Below are 22,389 nucleotides of genomic sequence, written 5' to 3' on the forward strand. Positions count from 1 at the left end.
TGGCTGCGGGCGCTGAAACGGGCGGCGCTGAGATCTCCGTGGGCGGCAGGAGCGTTTCAGCAAATCGGCGCGCGCAGCCCTGCTCTCGCCTGGCTCAGGCCCGCCCAGCGCTTTGCTCCCGCCGATCAGCACTGGCTGGCCAGGGGGCCCGACAGCTGCAGGACCCACGACGCGCCGTGCAAAAGGCGCTGCCAATTCTCCGCCGCCACTCAATCAACTCTAAACCCTCGCTCCTTAAGTGCCCGCCTCCGCCCCAGCTGCTGGGCCCGCCTCCTCCACGGTATTTCCTTGGCCGCCCCCAGCACCGTCCTCTCCTTCGGCACTCTTCTTCTTCCTCGCCGCCAGTCGCGCGATTCTTCCACCAGGCCCGCGGCCTTCTTTCACTGTCTTGGAGCCTGATCCACCGCGGATTGCGCCCAGCCCTGCCGGAATTCTTAGCGCCGTTGCTCCCAATACAACGACCGTCACTGCGCCCCGACACCACCCTCCGTCACTCCCACCCTGGCGCCTCCAACCCTCTGAAAGACCGTCCGCCCTCGACCGCTCGCGAGCGAGCCTGGTTCATTACACTCCCTCTTGACCGTCATTGCTGGCCAGTGACGTCGCACACTCGCTCTCGACAGTAAACAAAACAACCCAACCCAACCGCAGCCATGCTCTCCGCCTCGCTCACCCCCCTTCTCCTGTCCGCCATGGTCGCCCGCGCTGCCGCCGAAGAAGCCAAGAGCCCGTCCGCGATCGCCGCCATGATGGAGGCCATCAAGGAGAACATCAACGTCTCCTACTGGCTTGGATGGACCTGGCTTGCCTGCACTGCCGCCCTGATGGTCTACCTCATTGGCATCACCTTCACCCGCTACGTGCGCGGCATTGCCTGCTTGAACAACCCCCACCAGCGCTACTTTGCCGAGCCCAACTGGTGGTATGCCCGCTTCAAGTGCTACCTGTTCGACGCGCCGCTGCTCCGCACCCGCCACCACCGTGAGTACAAGCTGTCGTCGGCCATCAACATCGGCACCCTGCCCAGCCGCCTCCAGACCATCTACCTGGTTGGCTACTGCGGCATGAACGTCGCCTTCTCCGTCATCTTCATTGACTGGAGCGACTCCGGCGCTGCTTCCGAGCTCCGCAACCGCACCGGTGTCCTGTGTGTCATGAACATGCTGCCGCTCTTCCTTCTTGCCGGCCGCAACAACCCGCTCATCAAGATCACTGGAATCACCTTCGACACCTTCAACTTGGTCCACCGCTGGGTCGGCCGCATTGTTATCCTCCAGGCCGTTGCCCACACTCTTGCCTGGATGATCCCCAAGGTCCAGGCCGGTGGTTGGGCCGCCGTCGCCGGAGCCATGGGCCACAGCCAATTCATCCTCTGGGGTACTATTGTGAGTCCGCTTCGCCTCCTTCCCACTGCCGCCTTACTTGACTAACCCCAAGCTAGGGCACTTTGTGTTTCGTCGTCATCATGTTCCAGGCCGCTGGTCCCGTCCGCCACGCCTTCTACGAGGTCTTCCTCCACTTCCACGTCCTGCTCGCTGCCCTTGGTCTCGCTGGTGTCTGGATCCACTGCCAGTCTGGTGAGCTCTACCAGTTCCCCATCATCAAGGCCGTCCTGGCTCTCTGGGTTTTCGAGCGCTTCGCCCGTCTCTTCTGGGTCATCTTCCGCAACGTTGGAAACGGCGGTACCAAGGCCGAGATCGAGTCCCTTCCCGGCGACTGCCTCCGCATCAACCTCCAGATTGCCCGTCCCTGGAAGTTCAAGACCGGTCAGCACGTCTACCTGTACATGCCCTCGATTGGCTGGTGGACCTCGCACCCCTTCTCCCTTTCGTGGAGTGAGGAGCAGGAGGCCTGGAGCGAGGAGAAGGGCATGTCCCTTGAGCGCCTTGACCTTTCTGGCCTCGGCAAGACTACTATGAGCCTGCTCGTCCGCCGTCGCACTGGCTTCACCGACGCCCTGTACAAGAAGGTCGAGCAGTGCCCCTCTGGCAAGCTTACCACGTCGGCTCTCGTCGAGGGTCCCTATGGCCACCAGGACCTGTCCTCGTACGGCACTGTCATGCTCTTCGCCGCCGGTATTGGCATCACTCACCAGGTCCCGCACGTCCGCCACCTCGTCGAGGCCTACGACAAGCGCACCGCCGCCGTTCGCCGCGTCACGCTCGTCTGGGTGATCCAGTCGCCCGAGCACCTCGAGTGGATCCGGCCGTGGATGACGGAGATCCTGTCGATGCCCAACCGCCGCGACGTGCTCAAGATCCTGCTGTTCGTCACGCGCCCTCGCTCGACCAAGGAGATCCACTCTCCTTCGTCCAGCGTGCAGATGTTCCCCGGCAAGCCCAACATCCAGGCCCTTGTCGACCAGGAGATGATGGAGGGTGTCGGTGCCTGCGGCATCAGTGTCTGCGGCACCGGCTCCCTCGCCGACGACGTCAGGCGCGCCGCTCGCAACCGCCAGACCAGGTGGAACGTCGACTTCTTCGAGGAGGCGTTCTCCTGGTAAACAGCAAAATTTACAGCGGCATGCAATCTATATCTCACACACTTCACCTTTCCATTCTAAGTGATACCAAAGAGGTGTTTCCTTCCCCTCTATTAAGTGTCTTTGTGTGCTTAGAGCGAGCGTGGCGCTTGAGGTGTTGATTCCATCCCTCCCTGCCTCATGATGGTGCGAAATGCACAAAACGAAGCCGGGCCGCCCTACCCATCCAATACATGAACGCCTCGTCCGGCGTACTCTTTCTTTTTTTCTTTTTCGGCCTCCTTCCAATTGCTACTGCTGCTGCTACTGCTGCTGCTGTCGTTCCGATCCGCTTGCTTCAAGGGTTTTCCCTCATTTCTTTCGCTGTACGATAATCGCTTTTTTGAATTCCATACTTTCTTTTTTGGCAGTCAAATTTCTTGTTTATCCATTCATTTCTACAATTAACGCAAGCGTATCACGACACGGGGAACAGGGGAGGTCTGAAGGACAAGAGGGAAAGAGAGAATTAGTAGGTGTGTGGCAGGTTCACAAATATTGCTTTATGCATCCGCGTTCGTCCCTGTTTCTAGCATATAGAAAGTAAAAAATGGCACACCGATATGAAAGTCATGATCACCAGACAACCAAAAAGCTTATGTCCTTGCTCTATCATTCGTCACACACAACCGACATCCGCACCACCCACCCACCCACTCACCCCGGTTCCCCACGTCAAAAGTATCAAGTCCCGATCAACATGCATTGCCAAGCGCGCTGATTTTCCACACGATCTGCGTGATTTCCCGCATGCATACAGAAACAGAGAGCACGGGAACGACCATCGATGGGGGGGGGGGGGGAAACACGGCACACAACCGAGAGAAACTCTCTATCTGATACTTTGGCGCCGTTGCACAATTCACGTCCACCACATGCAGCATGCACGGTGGGCGGAACCTGCCTCTTTCGTTCCCGTTCGCTTCCCGCGTCTGCTTCTCTTTCCTCTCCTCTCCTCGCCTGTGCTCTTTGCAACACCCTCCCTCCCCCCACCCCCCTAACCGCCCCTGTCCCTCCTTCACCGTTAATCCCCGTTGCCCGTGCGCTCTCTCTCTCTATCTATCTCTCTCTCTTCTCCCGTCTCGAGGAATAAAGGTTTATTTCGGTAACATGTCCCTTCCCCTCCCCCCTCTCCCTCTCCGCGATCGAATGTGCGCGCCTGCTACTTTTCTTCGAATCCAGGCACGGATCTATGCCATGTGGCCATATGTGAAGCGATGAGGGAGAGAGTGATGGGGTGGGCAAGGCGCTCGCTCTCTTCCGGACGGCTACGTGCATGAACGCGGTGGTGGGGATCCCCTGCCTCGCTATGCACAACACACAAAGATCATGTACGCGCGCGCTTGGGGAGTGTTCTTGCAGGAAGGGAAGAAAGAGACGGGGGAGGGAGAGGAGAGGTGGGAAGTCCTCGGATTTTTTTCCCTCTCTCTCTCTCGACTATGCTACTCATTATCCGACTGAATGCATTCTTCGCGCTTTGAATCTACCCCCCGTGGGTGCTGGTGTTGTAAAATGCTCTGCCGATAAGACAAGAAGTACTACGTAGTTTACTCCCTCTGCCTCGCTAGGGAGTCGACGGAGCGCGAGAGGAAAGCAAAGAAGAGGGAGAACAGCCAGCTCGGCCATCTTTTCTCTCTCTCTATCTCCCTCTCCCTCTCCCAAAAGAAAAGAAAAGTGAAAAAGCAAGATCATGATTGGTCGCCTCTTCATTTCTCCCCCCTCCCTTTCCCTCTCTCAACCGTTACATGCGGGAAGCCGCTCACTTTCGCATGCCGAAGGATCTGTCATCGGCCCTGGCCTCCGGTAGCTCTCCATCTGGCCTTTGCATTTTGTCAGAGACGGCCGAGTTTCTGCTGACTAAGTGGTTGCCGAGCCGCAATATACGAGTACAAGACTGGTTATGCAATGTTCGCGTATAGGTAGGTAGTTAAAGGAAGGTGTGTTTGGGCCTTGATATGATGCAACCGGTGGTCAATGCGAGAAGCGAGACAACTGTTAACGGCTCGCAAAGCGGCGGGAGGGGAAACAAGGGAAGCGGAGGCAAGTAGGTAAACGAGAACCATCATTGCTTCATGATCATCCGCGGGCGCGTAGCAAAATGAGGAGTGGAGCGCGCGGAAGCGCCCAAGCACGCCCGGAGAAAACCACCTCATGCGTGGGTGACTGATCCTCCGCCCGCCCCATGCAGCCAGCCCGCCGGGAGCTGCCCGTTCGCGTGGTCGTCGCCCAGACCGAGGGCCTGGCCTGGCCCCATGGCCGCGAAATAAGCGAGCGTGCATCCTCGGCTGTCGGGTGTCGCCACCTCGTGCTCCATGTCGCTTTGATTCCTGGTATGATGCTGGATAGAAAAACATGCTTCTGTAAGGTCCGTTCATGAGCTCGAGGGCGTTCTGATATCGCGAGTCACCCAGCTGGAACCCCCCAAGACATCCTTCTCTCTCTCTTTCTTTCACTCCGAACTGTTCACGCTCCTCCAACTCGACGGGCTCGGCCGCCCTACTACGCCTGCGCCTGCTCCGTTGCCGACGCCGCTGTTCCCGTCGCTCGCCGCGCCACCGGCCGCCGCCAATGCGGCAGCGGCTTCTTCGTCCGGGATGAAGGCCACCTTCAGCCTTCCGGGCACCTTGCCGCGCCACGAAAACTCGGCCGTCTCGGTGCGCACGACCAGGTCGCCGGTGATGGGCAAGTTGATGTCGATGTCTTGCCACTGAGGCAGCGATTCAGAAGACGTGCCGTCGGCAGGCTGCTGCTGGTTCTGTTGTTGTTGTTGCTGTTGTTGCTGCTGTTGCTGTTGCTGCTGCTGTTGTTGCTGCTGATGTTGGTGGTGGAGATGCTGCTGAGGCTGGGAGAAGGAGCTTGAGTTGGAGTGACTGCTGACGGCCATGGTGTTGGCAGGACCGGCGAGGTGGTGCTGCTGTTGCTGCTGCTGGTGATGGGATGAGAAGCCACCGTTGGCGCTGCTCAGGCCGTTGAAGCTGTGGATGAAAGGCTCGCCGGAAGCGGCCGAGGGCGGGAAGAAAGGGCTCTGGGTGGCAGCGGCGGCAGACTGGCGCGGGTACATGGCATTGGGGTGCGGTTGCGGTTGCTGTTGCTGTTGCTGTTGCTGTTGCTGTGGCTGCTGCTGCACGTCCCCGTGCTCGTGGCGGGCCTTGGTCTGGGCCTCCTTCTCCATGCGGCGGCGCTTGTACTCCTTGCGCCAGGCGGCCTGCTGCTGCTTTGCACGCTCGGCACGCTCCTCGTCGGTGAGGTTGAGGCGCGGGCGGCCCCGCTTGCGCTTGGCGGGCTCTGGGGTTGCGGCCTGAGAGACGGGGACTTGCTGTTGCTGATCGGCCCTTTGGTGGTGGGTCTGCTGTGGCTGAGCGGGGCGCGGCTGGGCGTGTGGCTGGTGTTGCTGGTGGTGCAGGGCCTGGGCGGGTTGCTGCTGCTGCTGCTGCTGCTGGTGCTGTTGCTGGTGCTGGCGCTGGTGCTGGGCGTGGGCGGAAGGAGCCATATGCTGCTGGTGGATTGGCTGTGACGGCGGGACGGGCTGGGGCTGGGGCTGGGGATCCATGGCGACGTATTGCTGGTAGTAGGCAGCGGGATTCTGCGGAAAGAAGGCAGGGTCGGCCGTGTTGACGGCAGAGAGTCGCGACGCCATTGTTCGGGACCACCGCGCGCGGCGGGCGGCCGGAAAGGTGCAGACTTTAAGGACCGGGGCTCCGAGACAGGGCTTTGGGCGGCGTGTTAGGGCTTCCGGTGGAAAAATAAAAACAAAGGCGGGCGTGGTGAGCGGAGAAAAAGAAAAAAGAGCAGAGCAAAAGAAAATGAAAAAGGACGATTTGGGTGGCCCGCGGGGGCGGATCGACCAGCTGTTTCAAGATAATCGGTTATTTATATGCAGATGGTCTTTCGCCCCCTTGATTACTTAGCCATGCATAGACGGCCGATTGACCAAGCTTTTATTTTATATACCCTCAAAGCTAGTTGCTAGCGCATAGCAGCATTGGAATCAGCAGTCTTACAATCCTTTTAGCACCCCGCAAGAGCCGGTCAAAGCATCTACTTGATCGGTTACGCCACATAAATAAGCGGTCAGGGGGGCTGAACACGGCGGCTGGCTGGCTACCGAAGCACAGGCCACAAGGCCCGGCAACCAAGGCAATTTTTCTTTCTTTTTTTCCCCCTAGCGGCAGTCAATAGGAAAAAGAACCGACCCTTTGCCTGTCACACGTCATGCTCTACCATGCTTTTCGCCAAAGACCGGCACCGCTCCCGGCCGGCGGACAAGTCATTTTATTCACCTCCGCCGCTGCCCACTGCAGACTGGCGCCCGCCTTCCTGCTGCTGCCTCTTGATGCTTCCGCCGCCCCGCCAAGACTCCAACCTGCAACACCACCCCCCTTCCCCTTTTAACGCCTCGCTCCTCTCACTCCGCACGCCATCCTCTGCACTCGGCGTGCTGCTTTCTGCCTCGCTGTTTTCGTGTTGAGAAGATGTAGCTGTAATGACGCACGACTCTATGGGCATCGAAAGAAGATGTCCGGACGTAAATGTAGATTTAACCAATCGTTCTCCATGGGTACTCGAAGAAAATGTCCGGCTGTAGATGCGAGTATTAGAGTTGTACAAACGCACACTTGTGTAAGCACAGAAAGCCACCCAACACTAAAAATGCAAAGAAGGAAGCCCCTTTACGTATTCAAACGCTTCTCTTTCGGCTCCTCTTCCTCCTCTTCCAGCTTCTCCACCTCCTCTTCTGGCTCCTCATCCTCCGACCCCTCCTCATCCTCCCGCCCCTCCCCCTCTCCCTCCCACTCCTCGTCATCCTCCCATCCCTCCCTCTCCCCATCCTCCCCCTCCCCCGCAAGCTCCTCCGCCAACTCCCAACCCAACCTCCCCCTCACCGCCCCCCACCCCCTCCTCACCACCTCCGCCAGAACCACACCAGCCGAACCCTCCTCCTTTCCCCCCTCCCCCTCCGCCGACCCCGCCGCCGACCCCGCCACCAACAAGCCCACCGCCTCCTCCACCCTCACCAACCGGCTCTCATACAGCCGCTCTTCCGCACTCGCGGCCGTGCCCGGCCATCTGGGCGGTTGGTAGCCGGCCGGCTCGTGGCGGACGCGGTGGGTTAGGCGGGGGTGGTCGTTGGCGGTTGCGGTTGCGGTTGCGGTTGCGGTTGCGGCGTCGGCGTGGTTGGCGGTTGCGGGGTTGTGGTTTGATTGTGATCGTGGTGGTGGTGGTGGTGGAGGGGCTCGAGGCGCGGGGGTGAAGGGCGTGCGGGTGGGTGGGTCGGGGTTGGTGGTGTCGAGGGCGGGCGGGAGGGTTTCGGCGACGTAGAAGAGGAGGATGTGGTTGGGGGTGCCGGCGGGCTCGGAGACGGTGTAGATGGGGTGGGTGGCGAAGGGGGAGAAGGGGTGGTGGTGGGGAGGAGAAGAGCGGTTGGAAGGGGAAGAGTAGTTATACGAAGAATGCGTGGGAGTCGATCTGGGGTGGGTGGGTCTGGTTGCCGTGTGGCGGCGGCGGCGGGGAAGAGCAGAGGGGCGGCGAGGAGCAGGCCGGTGGCGGTGAGGAGCGGCGGCTCCGGCTCCGGCTCCGGCTCTGGGGATTTGGTCGCGGAGGATGGGGACGGGGAGGAGGCGGTTTCGGTAGCCGCTCTGTGGTGCGTTGATATTGTGAGTTATATTGCGTTCGGGACGTGTTGGTGGAGCTTACTTCTTCAAAGCCCTCCCGCTCCGCAGCGTGGGTGCACCCCTCACCGGCTTCGCGGCGGCCTTTGGGCAAGAACCAATAGTGTTTGCGGGTGTGGTAGCAGAGAACGACGCGGGCGGAGGCGACGTGGAAGATGGCAACGCCGCAGCCTATCACGAGATCCTCCGACGGAAAAGAGGCAGCCACCGACGGGGCCGAGTCATGGACAGGCCGAGGCTGCGCGGGGACGCGGACAGCCAGCAGCTCTTGGATTCTGTCAGGCATTGGGACGGCAGACGTCTATTCTTTGGCACTATGTTAATTCCTCGCAGGTGCCAGAAGCTCGGGCTCGGAGGTGATGTCATTCGGCTGCTAGACAGCCTTGGCCCCACCTGATACAAGCAGCAATGCAGCAATACCATATACATCTTTGTCCCAACCGGAATGATTTTAGACCAACCAACACGCAACCGCCAGGGGTATACTCGGACCAGTCTCCGCTCCAATGTGATGATCCAACCCAAAAATAGACACCATGCAACCAAATGTCCTCCACCGCCAGAGAACGCCAAACAGAGGGGCACAATGCCCCAAAAGCCAAATGGTCAAGGGGGTGAGGAAGAAACACCTACAGGAAACTGAGCTCATCCTCGCTGTCATCGGCGCCATCCAAGCCCAACGCTGCGCTCAATGTAGCAACCGTCGTCGAGCGGCTTCTAGCCATGGCAGCAGCGCCGCCGCCGCTCTCACTTGCCCGCTTGCTTGCGGGCAGCCGGTCTGGACTCGCCTGCCGGACAGGACTGGTGAGGGCGAGCTCATCAGTCTCGTACCCTCCAGAACTATCGACGGACGGGGTGCCTTCAGACGCCGTTTCGTCATCATCATCATCGTTCCGCAGAACCTTGAGCGCGGCAGGAGTGCTGGTCATCACGGGCGTGCTGGGAGGAGCCGAAGCGGCGGCAGCAATCCTTTGGGAAAAGGCCGCGGCGGGCGTCTTGATGCCGAGGACGTCGGGGCTCTGCGCCATGAGGAGCTGTGATAGCGTGGGGCGCGCTGGAGTCGACACCACCTTCGATGATTTCGCTGGCGTCGATGTCGATGGCGGTTCGGGAGGGGAGGCTTCGGCTTCGGCCGCGGGCTGCGTGAGAGACTTGCGCACGAGAGGCGTGGCCTCGACCCACTCCGAGATGCCCGAGTCCCAACGGTACCCGGCGTGGTAGTCGGCGTCTTTGTGGAAGAATGTGATGTTGTGCTGTGGCATCTGGATGTTTTCCATTTCCTTCTCGATTTCGAGCGTGTACCGCAGATACTCGCCGCCGTCGCTGACTACGTTCGCCAGCGTGAGCTTTTTCGAAATAACATGTCACGGGAAGACTTACAATCGGGGCCCCGAGATCGATTCGCAAACTCGTGGGCAGAATCTAGAGCTAGGCGTTTCAAGATCCATGAAGAAGCCCAATCGATCCCCCATCTGCTGGAAGCAGTGGGTCCAGTGAATTTGCCGTCATCGAAGGATGACAGCCGATAGGACTTTAGCGCCTCCACAGTTGACCTTAGGACTAGAAAAACGTTCTGTGTCGTCTTCGGATAATACGCCTTTCCGCACGTTTCAGCCACCGAGCAAACAATGCCAGGGAGATTCAGCAACTGTTCTTGGGTTATCCCTTCAAGCCGTGCCAATGCTCTGATGTAGAGTGGAACCGGCGCTGCGGCCATGTTCGGATCGCGATCGAATGTGCAAACACCAACAATGATAGCACATGTAAGGACATTGCTCAACCGCTCGATGATCGAGCTGGAACCGGAAATCGCGTCGTCGAAATGGCCTTCGAGAACGTCCGTGGTGATGTCTGTAGCAGTCATTTCGAGCGTATGTTGGATCGCATCTTTGCCTCTTCTGCCAAAGCTTGCCTCTCTGTCCGGAAGGAGACATATCGCTGCGAAAATAGCCGATAGAGATGCAACGGTGGTGTTCAAGGCATTCTTTACCGCGCTGCTCACGCCCGTTGGCTGTGCACAATTGGCTTCCGAGCCCGGAGACTCCTCGTTGATGCGGACCAAGGCTTTGCCACACGCAATGGGAAGGAAGGCATTGGCGAGTCTGCAAGCTTCTGCGTGGGCCGGGTCCCTTGCATTGGAGATGTGTTGAATAATCCTACTCCAGACAGCCTTGAATTGCATGGTTGCGGTCCACTCAACGGAAAGAAGGTTGGAGGTCAGCATGCTGCGTAGTAAGCGGTAGAAGAAAGACCATGCTTCCACTGCCTCTGCCCAAGCGTAGGCCGTAGCGATGGCACTGAACTGTCGGGCGTCGGAGTAGATGAAGTCGTCCTTGGCCGTCTTCGGCGGCGGGAATGGTGCTGTGGCGGACATGAATGCGGTCAGGATACCCTCTGCCTCGTCGTAAGCGAGCGACTCGCGACACAAACTAACAAGCTCCTTTATGTGGTTAATGTCCAGAAGTTCGTCTTCAACAGCCGCCGTGACAAGAGCAACCCCGTGAGCACGCGTGACTTCCCTTAGAGGTCGCCAACCCGCGGCCGTTCCCATTTGTTCGAGCTCCTCGTAGACTTCTTCACTGGCATCCACCTTGTGGTCGTTCTCCTCATCCTCCCATTCCTGTCGGCCTTCGATGTAGACAGGGACCTGGCGCAGGCAGGTAGACATCAACGAGCGCGTACCAGTTCTCGTTGCCCGGCTCCTCCCTTGACTTTGCGTTGCGTGAAGTAGAGTCCGGAATGCCTGCAAGAGGCGGTCAATGTGCCGCCGCTGCTGAATGGTCAATCTATTGTTAACCCTGCCATTTTGACTACGGTTCAGCATCGAGAAGGCGCGCTTCTTGGGAGTCTGTAAAGACTGGCCACTAGCAGGCTTTGGAGATGCTGCGCGTGGAGAGCCGTTCAAGCTGACCTGGCGGACGATCAGAGGCGTGGGCATGGAGATCTCGCCAGGCTTGCGTGCATGAAGCGCCGGGCGCGCTTCGGCCTTGGAGGTGCGGTTGCTGTAAATACGCTTGCTTCCCTTTTTCTCAGCAGCATTTGGAATCCAGTCTGGATCGTCGACGCCCCTTCGACGGCCGGCGCCCTCTGTTTCTTCGTCATCCTGCTGCTTGGCGCACGAGGGCGGCTCATCCTTGGACGAAGGCGCCGATGAAGACGCCGCGCTTGCGTGCAGCTGTGGGTAGACGAGCTCCCTTACAACTCTAATCTGCGCCGTAACGGGGCGAAGCAGTCTGTTGCAGCGCGCAGCTGTCCAAGGTGGCTCTCCTGCGGTCGCGGAGTCTAAGTACACGGCTACTGTTTAGAGTCAATCGGCCTTCGCAAGCGGGCAAATAGGACCATACTGTTTCTAGAATGCGGCATAGCGGATGCTAAGCTATTATGCTGGTTATGATGTTGAGCTATGATGCTGACAACGCGGCGGAAACTGGTGCTGTCGCGACGTCGAGGCGCGTGGTGTTGACAAACAAACCCCATCGGCCCCGGACTTACCCGGCGTCCGCGCTAAGCCTAGTTGGGAAATGCGCCACCTCCGAGTCCGCCCACAACACGCAATAAATCCTCAATTGCAAGTCTTCCAAGATGACGTCAATGAAAATTTGAAATTGATTTGAAGTCAAGCCATCTAAAGTAGGTATCAGAACTAGAAACGAACAGCCCCCCGGTCAAAGCGCCACGCTTTGCCTGAACCACCTCTAAGCCTCGACGATGCATTCTAAAAGACCACGAACGAAATGCAAAAAAAAGAATGAAAATACTAGATGATGTTTTTGCCACGGATTGCGCTCAGTTGTCATCGTCATCATCGACATCCTTCAGACCAGGCAGAGTCTCGAACGTCGTCTCTTTCTCGACGTATCCTTTGGCATTGCGCGTCGTGACCTTGTACTTGCCGCCCTCCCAGAGGTCCTTGATGGTAAGCTCTCTGGTTCTGCCCAAGCTCTCAATGTCGCCAATGCGCTCCAACGTCTTTTCGAGGAATTTGTCGAAGCCGGGTTGACTGCAGATCTCGCGGAAAGCTCTTTGCATCGGAACCGAATCTGCACCGAGTCAGTTTTCATTGCAAAGGAGAGGCGCACATCGGAATCGCCACGTACCGGCTCTGACCATGGCCTTTGAGTCAATTGTGAAGACGTTGATGTGATCATAGCTCTGAATGAAATCGGCACGCGTCATGATTTCCCTTGCCTTGTGAAGAGGAATCTGCGGAAGAATGTGTCCCTTTTCAGGGTCGTAGGTCTCGTCCATTTCCCTTTCTTGGTCAACCAGCGCTTTCGCTAGAACCATAGCCGCCGACTGAGTAAGACATCAGTAGAGTTCAAAAAAAAATGATAGCAGGAGATACTTACAGCGTACTTCTGCTGGTCCATGACGTCGTCATCCATTTCCATACCGAGAACCCAGCACTGGTTGAGGAACCACGTCTTTTCTGCTTCACAAATCTTATCACAAAGACTGATCATGTCTCTGGACTTGGCGACGCGGCTAAGAAACGAAAGCCGGCCACCAATCTTGTCGTAAATGGTCTCCAAGAGCTGATCGTTGGGCGTTTCCCCGTGCCATTTCCACCGGTAGTGCTTCAATGCAGAAAGCGCCTTCTGCTTGTCCAGATCTCTGACAGGGGTAACTTCCATCCTAGTCGCGTACTGCTTGAGGCGCTCATAGACCCAGTAATCATCGCTGTTTAGAATGACAGTGACGAGGCTGGCAGCGGCCCATTGTTCGGCGCGCTGCTGCAGGAGCTCGAGAAGGTCTTTTCCCTCGTCGTCGTCCCGGATGAGATGGACGCTGTTGATGACAAGGATGAGTGGGCGTCCAAGCTTGTCTCTGCGTCTGATTGCAACCTTCTCAAGCTTGTTGAAGGCTCTCTCGACATCAAGCAGCGCTGAAGCATCCCTAGGGCCTCGGATGGAAAACAGGGAGCCGATGTTGTCTTCGTGAAACTCAAAGTCCAATGCCTTGCCAAGGCGGATCCGGAATATTTCTGGGTCCGCGTGGGCTTCGAACATGGCGACACCATCTCCGTCGATCTTTGACATGGCTTCGATTAGCATGGAAGTTTTGCCAGTGCCTTTCTCGCCGATGAGCAGGTGGTATCGGCCCTTGTCCTCTCCACGCATGATGGAGTCAAACTTGGCCTGTTCTTCACGGACAATCCAGGAACCATCCTCTGCCTCCTCGCGGCGAGGGGGCCTGCCACGAGCAAGGTCCAGGACAGGGTCACCCGGGTTGAAAGCGTTGTCCATTTTTGCCAGGACCATGTGCTTGTAATACCTGGTGTAGCTGTAGCCTACGAACCTGTTTGCGAGTAGTCAATTAGTGGTCGTCCGGAAAGCATGCAACACACGGGCCACCTACCCAAGGACGGCGACGGAAGCGAAGGTAGTCATGGCACTCTCGAACATCTTGAAGGCCGTCTCACGGTAGTCATTGGCGCCGTGAGCCTGGCCGGAATGCGACTTCTTCTGCCGGTCGCTGTCATCAGGACCAGCTTCGGTGGGATCGGGCTGGCCGGGCTGTGGCGCAGGCGAGCCTCCTGAAATGAGGCGTCGGGCGTGGTGTTGGAACTGGGGGGCAGCAACAGGCGCCCGCGCCAGTTGTGCGGCAGTGTAAGCGGTATGGCGCCGGCTCGCCAGAGTAGATCTGGCTGATCGCTGGAGCCGGGGTAGTGCGGGCTGCAGCCTCCGCAGCCGCAGGGCAGGAGCCGCGCAGCCGTACATGATTATTGAGTGCAAACGAGGGTGCGATGAATAAGTCCGAGAACAAGCCGGCCAGCGAATGGGCGGGCGAGAGAGCGAAAAGAAGGAACGGGCGGGCGAAAGAGAGTGTGCGAGGAAAGGGAGCGAAACGAACGAACGACTGGAGTCAGAAACAGGGAAACTTGGAAGAGTGCGAGAGTGCGCGGCCGGCACGCAGATTAGTGGTTTAGTCTCTCCTGTGCTGCGCAAGCTTGGCGGAGCGCAAATCGCAGAGGCGGAGCAGGAGTCAGACCGCGCAAAGGCCGCCGTGTCGCGTGCTGCATGGCGCCGAGAAACGCGCGAGCCGGCCGGCGTGCCGGCGTCATCGACTTCCCTGCGGCTGGCTTTGGCAGGCGGTCGGCCGTCGTCGGTCGTCGGTCGTCGGTCGTGGGTCCAGCGGCGAAGCTGCCGGCCGCGGGCCCGTGCGTGGCAGACGCGGCGGCTGTGGGCGATTCGGGGAAGACCGGCTAACTTGGTCAGAAATCCTCTAAACTTTTCGAGCTCGCAGCAGCAGCCCCAACACCCTCCTCCACACCTCCATCCTCTCCCTTTAGATGCGCCCGTGGCCCCGCTTCTCCTGAGCTCGGCGCGCCTCCATTGTCTTTCCCTCAGAGCACCGTCCCTTCTCAATTGGCCCGCTTCGACTTTTCCACCATGGCCGCGAATGACGCCTCGACTCCAGGTGAGTGTGTCCGTCTGGCCCGCTCTGCACCGGAGCCCCAAGCCCGCGTGCGATTGGCCGCTCTGCCCTGGCCGCCCATGCTGACACTGCCTTGCCTCCAGCGAACGCTGAGCCGACGCTCGAGGAGTCGAACCTGAACGGAGACGTCGTTGCTGGCGAAAACGGCGAGCAGGAGCAGCCCGTGGAGAGTATGTGATCCCATTGCCATTGCTCAATGCCGCCACCCACCTTGGACTGGCCGCTGATGCCTACCCGCCCAGATGTCTTCACGCTCAACGTCCAGCTGCCGCACGAGCCGCACCAGACTCAAGTGATTGTCAGTCAAGTTCCGCTTTGCAAAAACGCCAACCCCATGTGCTAAACCCCCGCAGGCATCGACGCAAGAGCAAGTCCAGGACCTCCGTCAGTCCATCATCGATTCTCCGCACACCTTCCAATACTCCTGCTTCCATCTCGAGCACAACGGCGAGCGCATCAATGACTTCGTCGAGCTTTCCGAAGTCCCCGGCATCGGCCCGGACGCCGAGATCACGCTGGTCGAGGATCCATACACTGAGAAGGAGGCCAGGATGCACTTCATCAGAGTGCGGGAGCTTATTGGCGCTTCGGGAGACAGGACCGACACTGCTCACGGCGCCCAGGCTGGCGTTTCCCTACTCCATGATGTCTCGGCTAAGATCGCTGCCGACGAGAAGGCGGAGGGCACTCCTCTAGACAGCTACGATCTCGAGTCGCCTGCCGAGATCAAGACTGTGCTGCCCCAGCCCCAGGATGCGGCGCCAAAGACCGTCAAGGCCATCTCGCTGTCGCCCTGGAACCCTCCGCCGTACCACCTCCGTTCGAAGGGCCACCTGCTGTACCTTCAGGTCACCACCAACGAGGGCGAGCAGTACCAAGTCACCTCTCATGTCTCTGGCTTCTACGTGAACAAGTCGACCAATAACAAGTTCGACCCGTTCCCTAGGGCGGCGCCGAAGGACATTGCCGCGCACTCTTTGCTCACGCTTGTCCAGAAGCTGTCCCCCGGCTTTGACGAGGCGTTCCAGTCGCTCCTCGAGTACAACAACGCCAAGGATCCGCTTGCCATGTTCCAGCTGTCCAACGCCATCCCTGCCAGCCCGTGGCTCGTTTCGCCACCGACTTCTGCCGTGAACAGCCACCAGGCTGACATTACCCGCACCCAGGAGAACTACCTCATTTCCGGCCTGGAAAGCGCAGACAACCTCAGAGACTGGAACGAGGAGTTCCAGTCCACCAGGGAGTTGCCCCGGGAAACCGTCCAGGACCGTGTCTTCCGCGAGAGGCTGACTTCCAAGCTTTTCGCCGATTACAACGAGGCCGCTGTCCGCGGTTCTGTTCTTGTCGCTCGCGGTGAGGTCGCACCTCTAAACCCGACGGAGAGCAAGGATGCTCAAATATTCGTCTGGAACAACATCTTCTTCTCCTTCGGTGCCGACGGCGTTGGTACCTTCGCCACTGATGGCGGTGACGAGGCCGCGCGCGTCGCTACTGGTAAGGACGTCATGGGTGTCAAGGCTGTGAACCAGCTTGACATTACCGGCCTCTTCACTCCCGGTACCGTTGTCGTTGACTATCTCGGCAAGCGTATTGTCGGACAGAGCATCGTGCCCGGTATCTTCAAGCAGAGGGAACCTGGTGAGCACCAGATTGACTACGGTGGAGTTGAGGGCAAGGACGTTGTCGCGGAGAATGAGACTTTCGCACCCTTGTTCGAGCAGCTGTCGAAGGCTCTGAGGGTCAAGAAGCACGCTGTTTGGGACAAGGAGAACAAACGCCATGATCTTGAAGGAAGTGTTGAGACCAAGGGTCTTCTTGGAACTGACGGCAGGAAGTACGCACTCGACCTGTATAGGATTTCTCCCCTTGATGTGACTTGGCTCGAGCAGTACTGGGAGGAGCCCACCGAGGACGGCAAGTCAAAGGACAAAGAGAAGGACTACCCTCACAGGATGGCTGTTCTCAGATCCGAACTCGTTGAGTCCTACGGACGCACTAAGCTTAGGGAATACATCAGGGCTGAGCTCGCCAAGCGTAACGAGGCGAAGGAGGCCGCTAAGAAGGAGGAGAAGACCGAGGAGAAGGCCGAGGAGAAGGCCGAGGGCGAGAAGGCTGATGGCGAGAAAGAGGTCGAGAAGGAGGGTGACGGGGAAAAGAAAGAAACTGAGAACGAGCGGGTCGATATCTCCGGCTTCCAGTTTGCTCTCAACCCCGACGTCTTCTGCGGCCAGGTCCCCCAGACTGAAGAGGAGAAGCAGGAGTACGCGAAGGATGAGGCTGAGGTCCGAGCCGCCTGCGAGCACCTCACTCAGGAGGTCATCCCCCGCCTCACTCGCGACCTTCAGGAGGGTGATGTTGGCTTCCCCATGGACGGTCAGTCTCTGACTAGTCTGCTGCACAAGCGCGGTATCAACCTGAGGTATCTCGGAAAGATCGCGACCTCGGCAGACAAGGAGGAGCCCAGGCTGAAGGCTCTGAAGCGCCTCGCGATTCAGGAGATGATCGCTCGTGGTTTCAAGCATGTTGCCAACGACAAGCTTCGCTACCTTCCTTCTCCATTCTCGGGTGCTTGCGTTGCTCACCTGCTCAACTGTCTGCTTGGAGCCGAGGTTAATGCGAACCCAGTCGCCGAGATTGACGCTTCCCTCAGGGCGCTCTATGCCGACGCTGACTTTAGCTTTGAGACGCTGACGCCGGAGACCCTCAAGGCTGCTATCGTCGAGGAGGTCAGGCAGAGGTTCCGCTTTGATCTGGGAGCTAACTGGATCGAGGCCGGCAAGGAGCTCCAAGTGCTTCGTGAGGTGTCTCTGAAGCTTGGTCTGCAGCTTGAGGCCAAGGCTTATGCTTTCACCAAAGAGGACGCCGCAAAGGTCACCGAGTCTGAGCCTTCCGACGCTACCCTCAAGCCCACGACAAACGGCCACACTTCTGGTTCTGGCAAGAACAAGAAGAAAAACATCAAGAGCGCGGATCGCTCCCCTGCCCGCACTGCTTCTCCTGCTGCTCCGGCTCAGAAGGTCACCTTCCGTGCGGACGATGTTCAGAACGTTGTCCCCATCGTCAAGGAAGCCTCGCCCAAGGTAATTGTCCCCCCCCCCATTCAGTCGTATATCACAGCTAACACAGTCACAGAGCGTTCTTGCCGAGGAAGCCTTGGAGGCGGGCCGTATTTCGATTGCTCAGGACCAAAAGGAGCTTGGTAACGAGCTTCTCCTCGAGTCCCTCTCCCTGCACGAGCAGATCTACGGTGTCCTCCACCCCGAAGTCGCTCGTGTCTACCACCAACTTTCCACTCTATTCTACGGCCTGGAGGAAAAGAACGCGGCCGTTGAGCTGGCGCACAAGGCCGTCATCGTCTCTGAGCGCACTCTTGGTGTCGACTCGTCCGAGACGGTCCTGGCTTACCTGAACCTCGGCCTTTTCGAACATGCTAACAGCAACACCAAGGCGGCTCTTGGCTACATCCGCCACGCTCTTGAGCTGTGGAAGGTCATCTACGGTAACAAGCACCCCGACTCGATCACCACCATCAACAACGCGGCTGTCATGCTTCAGACCATGAAGCAGTACCACGAGTCTCGGTTGTGGTTCGAACAGTGTCTGTCGATTAGCGAGGAGGTGTCGGGTAAGCAGTCGATCAACACGGCTACCCTGCTCTTCCAGCTGTCGCAGGCTCTGGCTCTCGATAGGGACATGCACTCGGCCGTCAACAAGATGCGCGAGTCGTTCAACATCTTCAACACGATCCTCGGCCCCAACGACCGCAACACCAAGGAGGCTGAGTCGTGGCTCGAGCAGCTCACGCAGAGCGCCGTCACGCAGGCCAAGCAGGTGCGCGATGTGCAGGCCGGCCGTCTGCGCCGCATTCCCCTCACGCCGCGCACGAACCTGCGCCCGCAGCCGAGCGTTGGACAGACGGCGTCGGAGGCGGCTGGCGCGCCGTCGTCGAGCGATGCGGCGGGCGGTGTTGACATGCACACGAAGAGCATCGAGGAGCTGGTTCGCTACATTGAGGGCGACGGGCCGAAGAAGAGCACGCCGAAGAAGAAGCAGCAGAAGGGCCCGCGGAGACCGGGCCGTGCCGGCGGTAACTAAAGGCGCGTTTGGGAGTTTGTGCTGTAGCGCAGGGAAAAGTTCTGCTGCATTGTATCATGCTCGTTTCTCCTCTTCGGTTGTGATTTTCTCCATCTCCCCGTTTTTGGTACATACTTGCCTCACTCTCCTCTTTTCAGCATTATTGGACATGATGACTGGAGGGCGGTTGCGGTTGCATTTGGGGATGGCATGGGTACACATATTCGGCGCTGGTTATTACTGTGACTACCACTCAAAAAAGACTCGCCGCTCTGGATCGAAGCGATCCGCGTTCGAAAACTGTACTATACGATATACATGTAGAAACAAAAAGTGCGCTCTAGGTTGTCGTTGGATGATGGACTGCGTGACTGCCTTGATATGGAGGCCAGTGCCAAGCCGTGATGACGCAAAAGGAAGGCCCGTGCTCCGCCCAAACAATGGACGCCAAAACACCAAAGCTTCTCCCGTGCACTGTTGCCATCAACACCACTGCACACCCCGCCATCCTCATCGCCGCAGCCCTGCAACACCACTTCACCCGGTGCAAATCATGGTGTCGAGAAAGGAGATGGCCCGCCAAGATGGGACTGCCATGCCCACCGCCTCAGCCCCGCCGCCCACGCCCGCAGCGTGTCTGCCAGGCTACGTGCGCTTCCCGCTGCTCATCGTGCTGAGCCTCGCCACGTCATTGTCGCTGCTCTCGGCCACGTCCGAATTCATAGACCCTCAGCTGCGCGAGGTGTCGCAGAGCTCTTCGTCCAACGAGGACGTGAAGGTTCTGTCGTCGATAGCGTGGAAGCTGACGGAGCTGTCGGTGGCATGGTTTGGAAACTTTGACGGTAAGATCATCCTCACCTCTCCACGCCTCACTCACCTACCCACCCACCCAATGCCATCCATATCCAAGCCAGCCACGCAGACGCGTCACCCCCAAACCAGCCGCTAACATGCTGGGCCACCACCACCAAAAACAGACATCGACCTCGTCGCCCTCTCGGTCCTCACCCACGCGCCGTGGTACTACCTCCTAACCACCTTCTACGCCGTGGAACCCACCACCGCCCTCCTCTGCCTCGCCATCGACGCCCTCTCCCTCGCCGGCCCCACGCGGCTCCTCCGCCCGCGCTCCCCGCAACACAACCCGCGCGCGCCCCGCGCCGCAGTCCCAAACGCGGCCATCCTCGCCGACGCGCAGACGACTTTCGCCACCGCCCTGCTCGCCGCCGCCGTCCACGCCGTCGCCCTCTTCGCCGCCCTGCAGTCGTTCCTGCCCGCCTTCCTCGCCGTCCGCTTCGACGGCCTCGCCTCCCTCGAGGCCGCCCACGCCGCGACCGTCCCCGCGCTGCTCGCCGCCCTCGTCCCCGTCGGCTTCGCGGCGAGGGAGTTCGTCCTCGTGCCCGCGCTCGCGGCGCGCGAGTCGAGCGCGGATGCGGCGCGCAAGGCGGCCGCCGCGTTCGACCCCGCGACGAGCGGCCTGCGCGAGCATCTCGTGCATAATCTTTGGTGGTTCGGGAAGGGGGCGAGGGTGTTGGTCAAGCGCGCGGCGGTGGCGGCGGCGCTGACGGCGGCGCATGTGGGCGTGCATGCGAGCGCGATGCTGAGGGGGGGCGATGTCGTGGGCGCGTTGGGGTATGCGGGCGTTTGGGTGGGGGCGGGGGTCACGACGGGGGTGGTGTATGCGTGGGTGGAGAATGTGTGAGTGGGTGGAGTGAGTGGAGGCAGGGGAGGTAGAGGAGGGAGGGAGGGAAGAAAGGAAGAAAGGAGGAAAAGAAGAAGACAAGCCATGCCGACTTGGTCCTTCAGGCTTTTCCATTTCTTTTTTTTTCTTTCCGTGCAGGAAGAAGCTTTGCTCTCGATTTGGATGGCGGAAATGGGGGGAAAACCGGGCCGGGGGAAGTAGAGGCAGGCGGACTTGAGCTGCTTCTTCTTTTTTCTTTCTCTCTTCTTCTCCCAGTTGAAGGACAAGAGAAGCCTGATGGATTGATATAAGCAAGAGCGGAGATGGATGTTACTCTCAGGTATAGGAATGGATGGTGGGGACGAACACTTGGAAGTCGAAATGGGCGTCTGACTGAATAGCTTTTGGGGGGCGGCAGTTTGGGACTGACTGCAGCAGTAAGTGCCCACTGCGGTTTGTTTCTTGCATTGGCTGGCTGGCTGGCGAGAAATATTCGGTAAAACAGGAAGCGCAGTGGCAATGGCTTCATTTCTTTTTTTTCCCTTCCCCCTGGGCCTCCTCCTCCTCTTCGTTGGGTATTGATGTGACGACGATGATTGGGCGCTACTTGCGGTTTCTTGGCTTGCGGTATTTTCTTCGGCGCAATTGTTTCGATTTGCGACTGTGTGTGTCTGTGTCTGTGTCTGTGAACGGTGGGCGTGAGCGTGGGTGTGGGTGTAGAAGTCCTTATGTCTGTTCTCTGGAGTCTTTCGGGGGTAGGGGGAGGGTTTTTTAATCATCAACTTATCACCAGGCGGCGTGTATGGAGATTCTTCGCTGAGCGTTGATGCTGTTGCACAAATGGGTACCGTGTCCATGTCGTCGTTGTTCGTTCTTCCCGTTTGCTTTTCACTCTCCGGCTACTTGGGGTGGCAGTACCATTTGTCTGAACACAGAAAAAGTTGCGCACCTGTCTGTTGATGTATGGGGTGTACGCTTCATTCAGTAGTCGCTGCAATGCTACCCACGCATCGTTTGGCTTCGTTGCGATATCTAGTGTATGCATATGCAACTCTCATCGCTGTGTCTTCTCTCCAGAACACTAGCGCTCTACTCATTTCCAGCATGAGAGACCCTATATCGTGATATACCTACACTCCAATCCAATCGCGGGTTCGAGTTTGACTGTAGGCCAAACCTCCCCGGCCAGCAAGACGACGACGCCATCACCCTTCGTCGTCGTCGTCGTCGCTGCCTCCCTGCCTTTCTTCCAGCCCTTGTCCTTGCAAGAAAACCGGCTAAGAAGCTCTGGGCGGTGTCTCACTCACGTTTTTTATTTCTTTTTTTCCTTTCCTCCATAGTTTTCTTCTCTCCTTCTCTCCTTCCCTTTCCTCTACACACCCGCCCGCTTACCTTGAGAGAGAGTCGAGAGCTCGGTTGTGAGCAATACGAATGGGGAGGGGAGGGGAGCGAGCGATGAGTTGGCGCCGACGACTTCCGTCTCCGTCACTCTCGTCTATTGCCGTACCTAGGCAAGTAGTGTCGTCTCGGCTCATCTCGCTCCGCTCTCGTGTGGCTCCCCCACTCCACACCTCGTCTCCTGAGGATTGACTACGTAATAGAGAGCGAGAGAGAGAGAGAGAGAGACAGAAAGGGCACGCGCGCTCACGACACACAGACGATGAATCGGAAACAAAGGAGGCCGCCCTTGTTTTTGTTTTATTTCGCGATGCGACGCGACGATAGTCGAGCGAGCTTGTCTCGATTATCGAGACGTACGGACGGCGCACGCCCTTTCCATGTCGATTAGATTTATCTTGCTGTTGTTGTTGTTGTTGTTCTCGTTGTTGCTGCTTTGGTCCGATATGCGATAGCCGAAGTGGGCAGGGTTAGGGGTAGATGCTCGCTTGCGCCGAAGGGGCGGAAGGGGGAGGATATGCAGGCAGACAGACTCGACACTTCATTTTCCGTTCCCATCACCAGTCGATGGGAGGAATTAAGACGCTATCATTTTTCTTGTCCCCCCC

General features: G+C 58.6%; 7 protein-coding genes across 7 annotated transcripts; 3 read left to right on the forward strand and 4 right to left on the reverse strand.

Moving 5' to 3' along the window:
• Positions 1–653: 653 nt before the first annotated feature.
• Positions 654–2,503, forward strand: BKCO1_4100089 (ferric reductase like transmembrane component; the record flags this gene model as incomplete). Its single annotated transcript, XM_020275855.1, has 2 exons — positions 654–1,385; positions 1,442–2,503. 2 exons carry the CDS (start codon positions 654–656, stop codon positions 2,501–2,503), a joined length of 1,794 nt encoding a protein of 597 aa, XP_020128413.1.
• Positions 2,504–4,970: 2,467 nt separating this feature from the next.
• On the reverse strand, positions 4,971–6,158 carry BKCO1_4100090 (uncharacterized protein; the record flags this gene model as incomplete). Its single annotated transcript, XM_020275857.1, has 1 exon — positions 4,971–6,158. The coding sequence occupies one exon, from the start codon at positions 6,156–6,158 to the stop codon at positions 4,971–4,973; it is 1,188 nt and encodes a 395-aa protein (XP_020128362.1).
• Positions 6,159–7,191: 1,033 nt separating this feature from the next.
• BKCO1_4100091 (nudix domain-containing protein) lies at positions 7,192–8,476 on the reverse strand (the record flags this gene model as incomplete). The annotated part of the gene is made up of 2 exons (XM_020275858.1): positions 7,192–8,157; positions 8,216–8,476. 2 exons carry the CDS (start codon positions 8,474–8,476, stop codon positions 7,192–7,194), a joined length of 1,227 nt encoding a protein of 408 aa, XP_020128361.1.
• A 343-nt stretch (positions 8,477–8,819) lies between these two features.
• Positions 8,820–11,553, reverse strand: BKCO1_4100092 (uncharacterized protein; the record flags this gene model as incomplete). Its single annotated transcript, XM_020275859.1, has 3 exons — positions 8,820–9,517; positions 9,571–11,487; positions 11,535–11,553. 3 exons carry the CDS (start codon positions 11,551–11,553, stop codon positions 8,820–8,822), a joined length of 2,634 nt encoding a protein of 877 aa, XP_020128360.1.
• A 423-nt stretch (positions 11,554–11,976) lies between these two features.
• On the reverse strand, positions 11,977–13,910 carry BKCO1_4100093 (atpase domain prokaryote protein; the record flags this gene model as incomplete). Its single annotated transcript, XM_020275860.1, has 4 exons — positions 11,977–12,230; positions 12,288–12,486; positions 12,540–13,488; positions 13,549–13,910. The coding sequence occupies 4 exons, from the start codon at positions 13,908–13,910 to the stop codon at positions 11,977–11,979; spliced, it is 1,764 nt and encodes a 587-aa protein (XP_020128359.1).
• Positions 13,911–14,582: 672 nt separating this feature from the next.
• Positions 14,583–18,723, forward strand: BKCO1_4100094 (protein tif31; the record flags this gene model as incomplete). The annotated part of the gene is made up of 5 exons (XM_020275861.1): positions 14,583–14,610; positions 14,712–14,798; positions 14,871–14,926; positions 14,982–17,708; positions 17,761–18,723. 5 exons carry the CDS (start codon positions 14,583–14,585, stop codon positions 18,721–18,723), a joined length of 3,861 nt encoding a protein of 1,286 aa, XP_020128364.1.
• A 532-nt stretch (positions 18,724–19,255) lies between these two features.
• On the forward strand, positions 19,256–20,404 carry BKCO1_4100095 (uncharacterized protein; the record flags this gene model as incomplete). The annotated part of the gene is made up of 2 exons (XM_020275862.1): positions 19,256–19,544; positions 19,680–20,404. The coding sequence occupies 2 exons, from the start codon at positions 19,256–19,258 to the stop codon at positions 20,402–20,404; spliced, it is 1,014 nt and encodes a 337-aa protein (XP_020128363.1).
• Positions 20,405–22,389: the final 1,985 nt, after the last annotated feature.

Source organism: Diplodia corticola (genome assembly GCF_001883845.1).
Source record: "Diplodia corticola strain CBS 112549 chromosome Unknown scaffold41, whole genome shotgun sequence".
NCBI lineage: Eukaryota > Fungi > Ascomycota > Dothideomycetes > Botryosphaeriales > Botryosphaeriaceae > Diplodia > Diplodia corticola.